General features: G+C 39.0%; 2 protein-coding genes across 8 annotated transcripts in view; one reads left to right on the top strand and one right to left on the bottom strand.

Annotated features, from left to right (window-relative positions):
• The window catches only part of SENP1 (SUMO specific peptidase 1), a 28,855-nt gene extending 19,075 nt beyond the window's left edge, over positions 1 to 9,780 (bottom strand). For 2 of the 6 annotated variants that reach the window (XR_015741929.1, XM_087925391.1), the window contains exons 1-5: positions 9,243 to 9,780; positions 7,704 to 7,751; positions 6,464 to 6,594; positions 5,576 to 5,660; positions 600 to 747 (exon numbers count right to left, since the gene is read on the bottom strand). Coding sequence is in view for 2 of the 6 variants with exons in the window: in XM_087925391.1 (XP_087781517.1) it covers positions 600 to 747; positions 5,576 to 5,660; positions 6,464 to 6,594; positions 7,704 to 7,707 (368 nt within the window). In the remaining 4 variants the exon portion in view is untranslated. The remainder of the gene's footprint in view (positions 1 to 599; positions 748 to 5,575; positions 5,661 to 6,463; positions 6,595 to 7,703; positions 7,752 to 9,242) is intronic. The other 4 variants (XR_015741930.1, XM_026713717.2, XM_087925392.1 and 1 more) reach the window with 3 other exon arrangements.
• The window catches only part of PFKM (phosphofructokinase, muscle), a 50,192-nt gene continuing 44,356 nt past the window's right edge, over positions 9,769 to 15,604 (top strand). The window contains exon 1 of one of the 2 annotated variants that reach the window (XM_087925386.1): positions 9,769 to 10,034. In XM_087925386.1, coding sequence (XP_087781512.1) covers positions 10,028 to 10,034 — 7 coding nt within the window. In that variant the 5' untranslated portion in view covers positions 9,769 to 10,027. Of the gene's footprint in view, positions 10,035 to 11,401; positions 11,648 to 15,604 lie in introns of those variants that run through there. The other variant, XM_026713705.2, reaches the window with a different exon arrangement.

Genomic DNA, 15,604 nt, shown 5'->3' with positions numbered 1-15,604 from the left:
CAAATGACCCAGAGCCAGAGTGATATATTCTTTATTTAGCATATGTCTGTGAATAATGGACACTCCTTTCACCAATTAGTCCATTAAAACTATTACAGGTAGTTTTCCTTTAATGTCCACTTGGTCAGTAGCTGTTCAAAATGACAACACTGTACCAGGTCCTGTTACAGTGTCCTCAAAGTCACATGATCACAATTCAGGCACTTGGCAACTGGCTTGCAATTACATGCAGTGTCCAGCAACAATCTTCATTGCTGGCTTCGAACAAGGTCAATGGGGAAGCTGACAGGAGGTTACAAATGGCTATCATATGACTACAGGATGATGCAATTGCATAAAATTCAGCTAAAGATGGTAACTGTGAATGCTGAAACTGTTATTGTAAGTTGGTGTGGTAATATGACATCACACCTTATGATTGTATCGCTGAGCAACAGAGTTCCTGGTCTCAGTTACCATGGGTGAGGACTGCCAGCATTTATAACTTAAGCAATCACATCTAAGCTTTGTTACATTTCAGAATGTTTCATATTATACAAAACCTGCAACAAATAGAATTAAGGTGTTAATGACAAAAAAATTGAGACAATGTTATGTACCTTGGATTTTTGCGTGTTTCAAAATATACTCTGGCCTTCTGTGAAACAGAGCCAAAAGGGGAGTTGCAAGTCTTCAACTGACCATTGGCATTTATTCTAAATGTTCTTTTTACTCCAGTTGCTGGGCAGCTCTCAAAGCTTGGGGATTCTGCCAGAGAAGGAAGGAAGGAAAGATCAGTGAGATACCCATAATCTCTTATATAACCTACTGCATAAAAAAAATACGTTTTCTATGTTCCCCAATATATAGAAAAAATTACAAAGATTTTAAATAGACTTTCCAAAATATAGTTTGAGGGGAAAAGTCAACTGGCTTTATGTTTAAACAAACTGCTTTTTATTCAACGTTGTAAAGATGCAACCCCAAAAAAAAGTTCAATATGCAAGGAGCATGCAAATGAACACATCAGAATATTCAATAAAAATATATATGTTTTACAAGTGTAAGTCTATGCTTGCGAAATTGGCAATGCCCTTCTTAAAGAACTTGAGTTTGCATCAAACTATAGAACGGGGGTGTCAAACTGGTGGCCTGTCGGCCAGTTGCATCACATGCAGGCCACTCCGATCAAGTTTGACATCCATGCTATAGAACATACTTCTGACCTAGGACTCCCAAAATGGGAACTATATTATCAGGCGGCGGCACTGCTCTGGATGAAAGGTTGGATAAATTTAAATAATAAGAGGATATTAGTATTCAAGGGACATGATCTCCAGAGGATGGTATGCCTTTTTGTGGGACAAACGGGAAAGGACCCGTTCGTATTTTTACTGGCATCAAATTAGAGATTCATTAATAACAATGTGGGAAAAATTAAGGAAGAAACACTACATCAAATTACCGGACTGGGTGTCACCAAGAGAAGCAATGATTTACCCCAATACAACAGAGAACAAAAAAATTAGATGCAAGGAATTATTGGATAATCAGGGGAGTTTAAAAACAGAAAAATTAAAAGAACAAGATATAATTGTAGATTGGTGGCCATACATGCAGATAAAAATTAGACATAAAAAAGATACGGAGGAATTTGGAATAGAAAAAGAACCCCCCAAATTAGACCAAATTTTAATTGGTAAAGAAGAAAAATTTATCACTAGAACTTATAACTTTTTACTCCAAGTAGAAATGGAAGAAGTTGTAGTTAAGGGCCCAATGATTGCCTGGGCACAAAATGTAGGTCATAGCATACAGCTAGAAGATTGGGAGATAATTTGGACCAAGAACTGCAACTTAACATTATCAACAGCACATAAAGAAAATTTAATCAAGATGTTTTATAGACGGCATTTGACACTGGCAAGATTGACCAAAATATACCCTAATATGAAACTGCAATGCTGGAAATGTAAGTTCACAGATGGAACATACTATCATATGTGGTGGCAATGCTCCAATACTGGGAAAAATTGGGGGGGGGGAAGGATAAGAGAAATTACAGGGTACGATTTTGAATTTAAGCCAGAAGGTTTTTGGCTGGAGATGATTAAAGGAAATCCAAAGAAACATCCAATACATCGTTCAACATATATTAACAGTGGCAAGAATTGCTTATGCCCAAAGCTGGAAAATAGATGATGTACCTTCAGAAAATATGATAATAAATATTTGATTGTGCTGAGATGGACAGACTGACAAGAAAACTAAAAGGTAAAGAAGAGTCTGAGTTCTATGAGGTTTGGGAAATGTTATATATATAGTTAGATAAAAGAAATAAAGTTTGATATAGAGAAGAATTGTAAATGTTGTATTTAAGTACGTATATAACTAACACTTAACACAAAACTGCTAAAATGTAAATTTTATATGTATTTTGAAAATAAATATTTTTTTTAAAAAAAGAACACACTTCTAATTTGAAGCCTGATTCTGAAAAAAAAAAATAGGTCCCAGGGATACAGTTAATGGAAATTTTCCTAAATGCTGCTGCGAGAGCCCAGGATGGGTTAGACTCCTCCTGATGACATCATCAAGCTGGGTCTATCTTGTATAAAAAGGACTGCCTGTGGGAGTTTCCCCCCAGCTTTGACTCAGTTTCTTTCGATGACCATAAGCTGGTGTCTGAAAGCAGTTTTGCTGGCAAAAACGAAAGCTATTTTCATCATTGGCATCCACTCTCCTGCAACAAGGATTCAACGTTTTCTTCAACCGAGGGAGACTGTAAATAGGGAGTAACCCTTGATCCTCCCCCACAGTCTTCCCTCAGCCGATTTCGGCCTCCATGATGGTTGCATCAGGAGATAACAGCGCCTCTCAGCTGATCGTAAATTTTCACTTTATTGCCGATTTCGCGGGGCTGTAGCTCTTGTAAGCAGCCAATTTGGAGGCTTCTTCTTCAACTGCATGTGGTGAAAGCTTCTTCGAAAGAAAGTAGCAAGCGACCGTTTTAGGTGGCATCATCCCCCAAAGGCCAGCTTCTACTATTCATAAGCTCCTATTCAGGCTACTGCATAGACAACACATAGTGAGGATTGCTTCCAGCACCTTTGTGTCTGTTTATGCATATTATGGATCAAGACAAGGCCCATACAGAGCCTTCAGGCCTGATCTCTCAAGGCCCCCAAGCTGGCAAAAGAAAGGAGACAACACTCCCAGTCTGTTCAAAGGGAGGTGGCGGCCAAGATTAGGGCCAAAGCTTTGGACCCTAAGAAAACATCCCAGGCTGAATTAAAGGCAGAGAACAGCAAAACTATTGAGTAAATGAGGGGTCAACTACAACAGGCTTCCCAACCAGCCAATCCTCTAGTTGTTAAGCAGATCAGCCCCCAATTTTTAAACAGGCCTCTTGGGACCTCTCTTCAGCTTGGACTTCCATGGCCCAAGGTGTTCTCAACCTAAACTCGAGGCTTCCTTCTCCCCCGCTGCAGGCCTTCACCACTCAAATCCATCATTTGGTGGCAGACCCAACTACATCCAAGATGTAGTCTCCATTGCCATCAGACAGAACCTAGCAGAAGGGCTGCTATGAATTTTTCAATCCTCAAACAGGGCCCAGCCCCACTTTGCTGGCCTACTACAAGCCAGATCCCCCAGAGGGGACTCCTTCACCCACAGGAGCCCAAGGCCCCTTCTGCTCAATCAAAGGCGGGGGGGAGCACTAGAGCAGGGAGTCTATTGGGAACTCCTGTATGCCTTTTCTCCTCTGCCCCTGATTCCAGGGGTCTTCCAGAAACTGTGGGCAGAAGAGCAGAACTTATACTTGTAGCCCACACTGGCCCAGGAGGCCATGGTTCGCAGACTTAGTAAACCGTTCCATCTCCAGTCCTTGGAGGATTCTGGTAGATAAGAGTGTCACTCAGACAGCGGCCAATATTGCTTCCAGAGCCCCAGTGGCTTCAGTTGGCCATCTGGAGATTGAGTGGGGATCCCTGATCCGGAACTATCATTCCTCCAGAGTAATAAGAACTATCCAAGCTTCCTGGGGACCCTCCACCAACTGCATCTACAATGCAACCTGGAAGGCTTTCAGTGACTGGTGTCGTAAGTATGACATTGCCCCTTCCGGGGCCTTAATTGCCAGATGCTGGACTTCCTCCAAGAGAGCCGAGAAAAGGAATTTTCACCTAACACTCTGCGGAGATAGGTTGCAGCCTTGCCCTCTGTTCTATCCTTGGGGGGAGTGGAATCTTTGTCTAGACATCCCACAGTCCACAGGTTTCTGAAGGGTGCTACAAACCTGAGGCCTGGTCATCGAGATCCCACATGGGACTTCTTTAAAGTACTGCAGTCGCTGACTAAGGCTCCATTAAAACCACTGAGGTCAATTCCCTTGCAGTTTTTTGTCTTGTAAGGTGGCATTTCTGGTAGCGATCACTCCTTCTAGAAGGATTTCAGTCCTGGCAGCCTTGTCTGTCAGGAAAGACATCTAGACCCTGCCTTTTGTACCGAAGATTAATACTGGGTTCCTCAGATCCCAACACATAGTGTTACCCGATTTCTGTCCCCTTCCGCTCCACACAAGAGCACAAGTGGCACTCCCTAGGTGTTAGTAGAGGGCTTAGAATTTCCATCAGATGTCCCTCTACATTTAGCAAAACTGAGGCCATGTTTGTGTCCATTCCCCTTCCCATTGGGGACAACAAAGCCTCTCCTCCCACCTTGAGTAGGTGGGTTACGGCATGCATCACACAGGCCTTCTAACCAGAGCCCTTCCAGTACTCCAGGGCCTAATGGGACACTCTGCTAGGAGTGCCTCGACTTCAGCTGCCTGGGCCACCCAGACACCCCTAGTGGAGATTTGCAGAGTGGCTATGTGACCTCCCTGTCTCTGTTCATCAGACATTACCATCTGGACTCCTATGCCTTGAGGAGTGCGGCTTTTCGCAGACGGTTGCTTCAGTGAGTGGTTCCAACTTCGGAGAGACTTGCCGGACAAGGACCTCCCGTGGACATGTGGGCTTTGGTATGTCCCATCCTGGGCTCTCACAGCAGCATTTAGGAGAATGGGCATTGGTAAATATACCTGAGAATGCCCTTTCTATAGATGCTGCTAGAGAGCCCAGCCCCTCCCTTATTTCATCCGGACCATGGTAAGATGTGTTAATGTTAAAGAGGCTGTTTGGCTTTCAGACACTTCCTACAGTCTGTCAAGTACCTTCGCCAAAGCTGGGAGGAAACTCCCACAGGCAGTCCTTTTTATACAAGACAGACCCAGCTTGATGATGTCATCAGGAGGAGTCTAACCCATCCTGGGCTCTCGAGCAGCATCTATAGAAAGGGCATTCTCAGGTAAATTTACCAACGCCCATTCCTGTTAACAACTGATATTTCTAATTACCAAGTAATCCAACCAGCAAAGTTGCCTCCATAAACTATGAAGAACATTTCAAATTATATTAGCTATGGGAGCTTTAGATTCAATTATAAATTGTATGGTAGTAAAACTGAATCTAAAGCAAGTGACTTCCTACCTAAATGTTAGAATCTTCTAATGAATCTTCATCTGTTTCAAAGCCAGTGCAGCCAGACTTACCTGGATAGTAATTGAAACTACAAGAAGTATTTCCCGTTAAACAAGTGGAAGGTCCCGCCAAGCTGTTAAACTTGTTTGATAAAAACTAAACAGACAAACAAAAAATAAAGAAAATGTCAAACTGTGTTTAAAATGTTTTCAGTAAGTTCATTAGTTACAATAACATAATTAAAAAATAATAATTGCAACTCCTAATCCCTCTAAAATTCTGCAGTTACAAAATATAATGAAAATTTATTACAAAAGATACAAAAATAGTACAAAACAATCTAGACATGGCTATTAATATCTAGAACTTCAGTACTAAATAATTATTAACAAAGTTGGAAAAGCAAAAGTCAATCAGAGAAAGCTATTAGGTGGAAACAAAAGAAATTGATAAACAAAATATTATTACTGTTCATGATTGTAAGGCAAAAAAATGATCAAATTAATAAGTACAGGTACTCCTTTCATAATGACCATTTATTCAACCACTGTTCAGCTACAATGGGGCTGAAAGATGGTATTTGTGACCATCTTCTAAGTGGTAACTGTTGCAATACCTCTGCAATTGGTAATGCTAAATGGTGCTGTTACACAATGTTTCACCCAATGACCATAATACTTAGTGATGAAAATCCCAGTCTCAATTGGTGTTAAGCAAGGACCATATATACCAAATATTCTGTAATAAAATTTTCAGCATTTTTACTAATCACAGAGGCTTGAATATCTAGAAGCAGAGGATTAAAATCTTATAAATCTCAATCTAAATAGCCAAAGTGACACAGATAAGTTTTAGCTGCTTTATTAAATGTAATTTCAAAATTAATTTCTGATCAGACATATATTGATTTATAAAAGTCATTATACAGATAAGAAAGCAGAAGTAGCGGATTCCCAAACCTTGTTGTCAGACAGTGGATGCTGGTTGCCGGAAATAACATTCTGTTGCTCAGGAAAAGTCTTGAACACAGAAGTATGATTAGTTTGCATATAGTCCCCAGCATCCATCTTCATGCAGTCAGTAGTTTCATCTTTAATTTTAAAAAAAGTGTATTATTTGAGGAAGAAAAATAGCAATTTGTTTTCTTGCTGTTACAGATTCTATATAGAAAAAGAGAAAGTACTAAAGAATACATGTGAGACTTCAATAGAAAAAAGACAAAAAAGCACACCAAAATACAGGCAGTGTGTTAGTATTTCTCCACAATTTTAATGCAGTGAAAGGCAATTATAATGACTAGAGCCAAAGATTAAATGTCTGCAATTTTGGAGTTATGAAAAAAAATAAACAGAAGACAAAACAAAGTAGAAAACTATACATATACGTGGAAGAAAACATTAATCAAGCAACACTAATATCATCAACTTCTAAAAAGCTTCTAAAAAGCTTTCAGTGAGTACTTGCTGCTTCTAAAAAGGAGCTATATTTTAAAATATTATTTTAGAAAGGTAAATATGAGAGTAGATAAGGACCCTTTGAATATAACTAGTTCACACCCCCTTAAGGCATGATGTACTTAATCATATGCTAAATGAACCAAATGGACTGGTTTAGCTCATAACATTGAACTGAACTGCAGTTTACACAGCATAATGGCTATGTTCACATAAAACAAGCTCTTGCCTGCCCCACAGCAAATCGCATTATAACCTAACAGATATGTGAACCTAACAGATGGTAAAAGCAGGGGATGTGTTCTCCCCTCACAATCTGATTATTTTAAGTAGATCCAGCAATATATACAGAACTTGTGCGCTAAAACTAAATTCCACTAATGAGTTTATCAAGAGATGAATAGTTGGGTGGTAGTTCTCACAAATCTACCACAATTACTAATTGAGGCATATCCACTCATGATCATTAAAGAAACCACAAATGAGAAACAAGTGTGTCCTTTGGGGTGAATAAAAGTAGTGTATTTGCTCTCCTGGATAGCAAATACTTTGCAGCATTAGGGAAACCATTACTTATAGAAATTGTTCAGAAATGCATTAATTCTTAAATGTAAAATAATAAACCTGATCGTAACTAAAAATGAATGTCCATTGCTTTAATGAGAAGTTTCTTGACATGGTAGATTCTAAAACAGTAACTTAAAATCAACAATTAATTAAATGGATTAGTTTAGCATATACTCACCCATTATTATGCTCCTTACATAACTGACTCAAGCAAATCTTCAAGAATCTGAGAAAAGAGCAGAAGATAAAGCAAATGTTTAATATTAAACAGATGAACCAGATGTCACATTTTTAAAAAGGCCTAGTAGAAAGAAAAAAAATGTGATTCTCATGCCACAATATTTCCTATATAGTCAGTAGGATTTGAAAGTGGTTGCTGATTTGCCATTTTGCATTTCTCTTACTACACTTGGGATGACACTAAAAACGATATTTTCGTCCTCTGAAAGCTGGAATCAAATTTGGTAATGATAAGGGCTATTTCAGACTACCAAAAACATTTGGAGCATACCAGGTTGGGGGCGGCGGTTGATATTCTCTTATGTAATCATATTAAAATATATCAATGAGCCATATCAATAACAAAAACTACTATTATAAAAAAATGTACATCTTTCATCCGTTTACCCAAGTTCTACATTCCCTCTTATAGTGTGCTAGGAAAAAAGCTATGAAAGATTTGTAACTTAACCAACAGTTTAAAAATGATTTTTAATTTTTTTCTCAAAAAAATAAATAAATAATCTCTTAAAATCATTTTATATATCAATAAGTTGCAAGTCTTGGGCAGATGTTTTCAGAATCTCTGTTTATTATTGGCTACAAACAAGTTTTAGGCAGTTTCCTCTCCTCTTTTCTAAAAATCTTAAGCCAAGCATCCCAGTCTGCCCATATTTTTTCCAACTCTTAAGCATGTCAGTCTAAATAAATCAATGTCAAAACATTTTTATACAATTTACTTCAAAACACAATCTGTTTATACCGATGTTGACTTTTAAAAAGATGTGTATAACTCATACTCTTCGTGTGTTTCTTGATGTAACTAAAAATTAAGAGTGGAACTAGTTATTCAGGATGTGAATATCCTTTTAAATTAGTCTGCAATTCATGATGATAAATTTGTGAAGTACTGAAGGCAAAACTGTAGGAGTCACAACTGGGTGTGTTATTTTCCTCCCATATTCAGATTTCCCCATTCTATTTTCACAAAGGCAAACAAAGGTAAAACAGGAGGAGCTGTGGTGTCATTCACTAGAGGCCTAAAACTCTACAATCCCATACAACTCTTATGTCAAACGTTACCATTTTCACATTATTTTTTTAAAAAATTTTAATCCTGCTAATTCCAATAATCGGCATACATTAAAATGAAATTCTGTTGCATATGTATACTAAAGATAATATGCTATGCTACCTAAATACAGTATGTACCGTAGTATACACTAAATACTAAACAGTATTCAGGCTTATTTAGCAACAAAGTCTCATAGTCTGAGCGCTGGCACTACGGGATAGCGCGAGAGGGTAACATTTGTTTTGGGCTATTCACATCCATCCTTCCTCAGCTATCGCTGTTAAGAGCTATATCTGGATATGCCATGCCCCGGGCGTGCAAAACCTCATGTTTTCTATGTGTTTTTGGTGATAACTTCCCTCAGCCCTCAGGCAACGATACGAGTTCGCGGGAGCTTAGTTCCAAAACACGCAGGTTACCTACCTTCGGGATCAAAAATACACCACACACACGAAATATGAAGCATTTGCAAGGAAACACAACCAACCGTCAAGCTCCGCCAGGCCTGCCTCCCAGGGCAGGAGAGGTTAGCACTGAAAAAACTCCCGCGCTCGCCGATCACTCGACCGTTCTTGTCCCTTTCAGTCCCTTTCAGACCTTCATAAGCGGGACGGGAGGAAAGCAGAGCGCGAGCGCACAGAAAGGGGCTCTCGAGGGAAGCGCGTCGGGCCTGGGAGATTAGTGGAAAGGCGCACAGTTGCCATAGGGACACTTCCAGACCCCCACCCTCAAGCCGGAAGCTAAACCGACGACCATGACGGAAAAGGGCACAATCGACCGCTTCCCTTCCCCCCACTTTTTTCCCCTTTACCCCCCCCCTCCCCGCTGGCTCTTTCTCCCCTCTCGGAAACGCCGCCTGCGCGGTCCTTTCTTTTCTTTCTTTCCAACCGGATTCGAAGAGGCGGGAAGCCCCCGACGCAGCCGGAAGCGAAACTGCCTTTCCGGTTTTCTTCGCCCCGCCCTTCGTTTCCCCCTCCCCCCCCTCTTCCGGGGAACAGAATCAACCCGCGCTTAGAAGACTGGCGGCGGAGGCGGTGGAGACTTGGAAAGGGGCGGGGGAACAAAGAGGAGGAGGAGGAGAGGAGGAGGAGGAGGAGGAGGGGAAAAAAAAAAAAAGCTCGTGGCCGAAGAATCTTGAACGGAATTGGTAGGAGGCGGAGAGGCTGCGCATGCGCTAGAGAGAGAGAGAGAGCGCGAGCGCTCGCTGCATGAGAGGTTGGGCAGTCTTTTTTTTTTTTTTTAAGCGCGTGCGCGTTTTCTCGTTCGCTCAATCGGAGAGCGCATGTTTTGTTTGTGAGTGTGTGTGTGTGTGTGTTTTGTTAGATGGGTCGTTTTTGTTCCGAAATAACGGAGGGTTTTCTGTGATTGCCAAAGTGTGGGATTATATGCATGGAGTGAATCGTTGAATATTAATGGGTTCTTCCCCGACTCGTTAGAAAACAGATTCTGGAGTCCAATTTGGCAACAGCTATCATCATCATCATTATCATCATCATTATTTTAGAGATGTGCATGGAAATCTATGGTGTTCCCACAACTCATGTGGGGCGGCGGGGCTCACCGAGTCCGGCAAAGTTTCTTGCAAGGAGAGGCACCCAAGTGTGTTTCAGATGAGTTAGCGATGTGAGATTTCGGAAATGGCAGCTCAGAAGCACCTGGAAATAAGGCAAAGAATTGCTGCCCTTGGGCACAGAACGGAATGTTTGAGATAAAGGTTCGGTCGTGATTGGGATTAAAGCTATTTTACCATCGGGTGCTTTGTCTCTGAGATGTTTTAAATGGATTTGTCAAAATTATATGCATGAACTTCTGTGAAAGCCAAGCTCAGGCTTGACCATAATGCAACTTATTTCTGAGTAAGCATATACAGTACAGGTTTGAATTTATTGCTCACCGTGTTGAGCAATACATTAGTAATACCGTGTCTCTTCTGGGTTATTTGCTGAGTGAAAAGCTGAGAATGGTAAGCAAATGCATTTTTATAGCAAAACTGACCATGTACATTAGTTGAATGCATTGAAATCTTTTAATATCTACATTTGATCTTTTTTATTACACTTAGCTCATATGTGCCTGATATTTGGTGATGTGACTCTCTGATATAACTTGGTTTGCTGTTTAAGATGAAACAACTCTAACTCCAAACACAATTTATCTTGCTGGAAGATGGTTACAGCCTGATTTTATTTCTGCATGCGTGAAGAAATGCTTAACAGCCACCATCCTGAATCTGTCCTCATCCAGATGGGTTGGAAAAATATGTATGCCATGAATCCTCTAGACTTCCAGATTTCAAAAGAATTCAAGAGTTTCCAGATTCCAATCATAGAAATCTAATAACTGTAGTCTAGTATATGGAGAGTGCTGAGCTGCCTGGATTATTGTACATTTGCTTTTCTTTCTTTCTTTCTTTCTTTCTTTCTTTCTTTCTTTCTTTCTTTCTTTCTTTCTTTCTTTCTTTCTTTCTTTCTTTCTTTCTTTCTTTCTTTCTTTCATAGAATTCATAGATTAGGATTATTATAGCCCTGTAGAATAGATTGAATGTAGACCTTTAAAGTTGAATGTACTTACAAGCCAGCATCACAATTTCAGTGTAAGGACATGACTATTATATCCACCAATAAGAAAGATGTGTAACAGAAGCAGCTATCTGGAGCCTCATATAGTATCTATAAATATCATACAGGAGAGCACTCATGTCCTGGTTATGTGGTTTTCACTGGACTTCTCAGTAGCAGGGTCCAGCCTTTTCATTTCAGTCTCTCTCACATTTGCAGCTGTTATCTTTTTAACTTATTTGTTCTCCGAAGAAAAAGAAGAACAATCAGGTTAGTAAGGATTCCTGTTTTCAATGTGCTGGATTTTCCTGCTGAAGCATCATAGGGTGTTCAGACATTGAATGGCATTTGGTCTGTTCATGATAAGAAGTCACTTTGATTCATGTCTGGAAGTGTTTCCAATGGAGATTTGGGCAATTCTCCCTCCCTGTTGCAACTAATCCAGGCTGTTTTGTCTGCTCTAGCAGGTTGGGAGGAGGAAAAAAAATGATACAGGATAAAAAAAAATGAAGTCATGTTTACTTTGACTAAAGATAATGATCTTCCCAAAGTGGATAAATATACCATACTATGCAACTTAATTAATACTTTGAAATAAAACTGACTCCAAGTTAGTACTTTATATGAGAGTGCTGTGCTGCAAATTTGTTGAGGTAAAGAGAGAAGGTAAAATGTGGCAGAATATTTTTGCAGTATTTTACCACACATGTGCATCTTGTATAAGATTGACAGCCCTATTTAATCTTTGAATATGTACTACTGGCCACAGTCTTAACAGTGACATCAAAAAACTAAATTTGTTAAATTGAATCAAATGAATTAAAATCAGTAGTTAATTTCTCTCCATAGAGTAAGTTTCCCCTTCTGTTACATTAACAATTACAATATCTGGTATCTGTACCCAAAATTCTCATGCTTCAGTTTTGGCAATTCTGCTTCATGCTTATCTGTCTGTGGAGTTTACATATGGGTCTCTAGGCTGAATCAGTGAAATGTCTTAGCTGTATGAGCTGATTAAGGCTGGTGTATAAATACTAAGTCGGTGCAAGAATTCCTTGTGAAAAAAGCTTCAAAATACGTGAAGTACTCATGAACATTTTCAATTGATGCAATTTTATATTTAGTTAGCAAAGTGATATAAGTCTTAATACTGTGACTTATTTGAATGCATTTGTTTTCATCTTGTTCTTCAGTCTACATCTGCAGTCTTTTCTTGCTTCCTAAAACATGGCAAAGGTATTTTTTTCTAGTCTTTGTAAGAGAATGTGAAGAGATTCAGTCCATCTTGACTGTTACTTGCTAAATTACGTGACCTCTGCTTGGAAGTGGTGCACCATAGTATTCATTCCCCCTTCACTCATTGAGAAACCTGTTTAAATTACTTTCCTTATTTCCATGTACATTGTCTTCTGTGGTTTTTTTTAATTTAAGTACTATATGGACAGATCTACCATCTCATCTGCCCTAGAATGTATCCTTTACTTAGTGCCTTCTACATTTATTTGGATTCCAGCTCCCAGAGCTTCAAATCTTGAAAATGCAAGATGAATTAAGTGAAATTGCTTGGTCTATCATTCTCACCCAAGATTACTTGGTGGCGCAGTGGTTAGAATGCAGTATTGCAGGCTAATTCTGCTGACTGCCAGAGGTTCAATTCTGATCAGTTCGAGGTTGACTCAACTTCCATCCTTCTGAGGTTGGTAAAATGAAGAGCCAGATTGTTGGGGACAAGATGCTCATTCTGTAAACCACTTAGGGCTGTAAAGCACTGTGAAGTGGTATAGCAGTCTAAGTGCTACTGCTATTGCTACTCTGGCAGTGGTTCTAAATAGCAAAGAGAAGAATCTCCCAAGGTGTGAGCCTCACTAGGCAGACCATATCATGAAATAAACTACAAGATGGCTGAAACTATTTTTATTATTGGCTACATTAACAGAATGTTGCAAGTCTAATTGCATTATCCTTCCTCCTCCTTCAGAAGAAAATTTCAAAATAGGTGAAGTCCTGATGAACATATTAAGGAGGTATTTGATCTGCTTCCAAAAGATTTCTTGACTTTAAAAAATTCTTTAATCCCTGTTACCTAGGCAGCAGCACCTGCATATCTCTATCTAAGTCAGGTTACAATCCCAGTGGGGACTAGAATTTCAATTGATAAGTGATACAGTTGTTAAGCAAGTCATCATGCCACCAGACCGATTTTATGACCACTTTACATTGGTTGTTAAGTGAACCATGAAGTCACTAAAGGAATCCAGCTTCCCCAAATGACTTTCCGTTATGTCTGCCAATAAAAATAAGTATTTTTAAAGGGGTGAACTCCAAGGCACCGACCAAGAGCAGAATCCTTGTATTTCTTCAGGACAGGTTATTAAAATAATGTTGAATAAACAGAGGATAAAGGGGAACCAGTAGATATGACAAGATGAAACATCCCTGTTTGAAGAGGCCCAAAATGAAGAATTCATAGAAAATAATAAAAAAAAAACTAATCTGGTTTGCTTTTAGCTTTTCCTCCACTGTGTCTTGTGTTGCCTATTATTATCTCCGCTTGCTTTGCTGTCTCCCAAAAGTCCTCATTACTGGGACAAGAGTGGGCAAGAGCTGTTGGATAATCAGGACCTTTTGAATCACAAAGTTCTGCATCAGAATTTTAGAACGGCAATGTTCTACATCATAAAATACTGTATATAACAGTACTGATTTCTAGATCAATTTTGCAGGGATCAGATAGTATTTCAGAAATGTGAGGATTTAAAATTTGTTAAGTCCTGTCAATGTTAGCTAAACTGATAAATTGGGTTAGCATCCCCCATTGATACTGTAGAAAATGGTGTCTTTGCAAGGAACATGAATGAATATAATATAGACCAACTTTTTTTTAATGTTGAGGGCCTCTAGTACTTTTGAATTGGTATGCCAGCAACCATACTCAATAAAATGGATGGCAATAATACAAAAGATTTGGCAAAGTTCAGGGGATCTTGAATGTAAACATTAAATAAATTTAAGTGCAATTTAGTTTACATAATTCCCTATGTACTTTTTTCCTTCTGTTTTATAAAAATTACAATTTGCCTGTAAGTTTTGAAAGAGAATAAGAAGATGCTAATTATTTGTCACACAGAATGTTTAGGGATGAATAGAGGAGGAAATTGTCACCTGCTTTACAGAAGTATGTCACTTTCCAAGGAATCTCACTTGCATTAGGCAGCAAGTAAGTGACAATTTAAAAATTAAAATTTGGTCGTTGAAGGCACTGAGTTTTCTTAGAAATTATGATGCTGTAGAATTTCTCTGTCCTTAATCACTTGCAGCTGTATCATGAAATACCAAGGATTCTGTATTCCCTCCCTTCATACAATGGCACTGGCCACACCTTGGCAGAGTTATGGGCAGATCATTTTCTGTTTTGACATAGGGCTTCTTTAAACATAATGCTAAGTTAGGGTTGTTAATGATGGTGTATTTCCAGCCATAGCATCCAGTTTCACATATTCCTAGGTGAAAAGTCATTGTGGTTCAACTTTTAGGTTTATGTCCATTCTGGGCTTACTCGATAACATTTCACCAATTGTTCCCTTGAATCCTAAGCTTATTTTGGGGGGAAATGGGGTGCCGTGTTTATCACCTTGAGTTCCATAAGCAAAAGCAAAAGATAAATTTAACAAGATGGTAATAACGATAAAAAAGTTACTCATATCACTCAACCTATGTGAACCAGAACTATATTAAAACAGGCCTTTAGGGCATATTTTATCCCCACATGAGATATAATTCATCCATTTGGGAGTATAATTGTTATATGGATCCAATCATTCTGGTTTGTAAAAGGACATGTAAAAATGAATAATATCTGTAATGTCATGGGCTATACTTCAATACTTTTAATGTTTTGGTGACAGGACACATGATGGTCTTGTTACATCACCAGAAAGATAGGCCAAGACCCCAGCGTTCACTCTTGTAATTGGATACATTTATTGGCAGTTTAATTGCCCTATTTGAGATTTTTGTATAGTACTTGTTTTTTACCTAAACATACTGTCCAAGTGTGATTTCAACATTCTATTTTGGCAGTACAACGATGGGAGAGTGGCTACAAAAATAGAGTTAAAAAGACTGGCTATCCCACATGCATAGCTTAGTATTATGTCTATACCCACTTTTTTATTCAGTAAACACATATGCAGACGGTAGTTTAGCATATATGATCTGGGAAGTAAA

This window comes from Pseudonaja textilis, chromosome 2 (genome assembly GCF_049901715.1).
Source record: "Pseudonaja textilis isolate UNSWEBS1 chromosome 2, rPseTex1.2, whole genome shotgun sequence".
In the NCBI taxonomy this organism is placed as follows: domain Eukaryota; kingdom Metazoa; phylum Chordata; class Lepidosauria; order Squamata; family Elapidae; genus Pseudonaja; species Pseudonaja textilis.
Note: the sequence above shows the minus strand (reverse complement) of the source record. Positions and strands in the feature narration are given on the sequence as shown.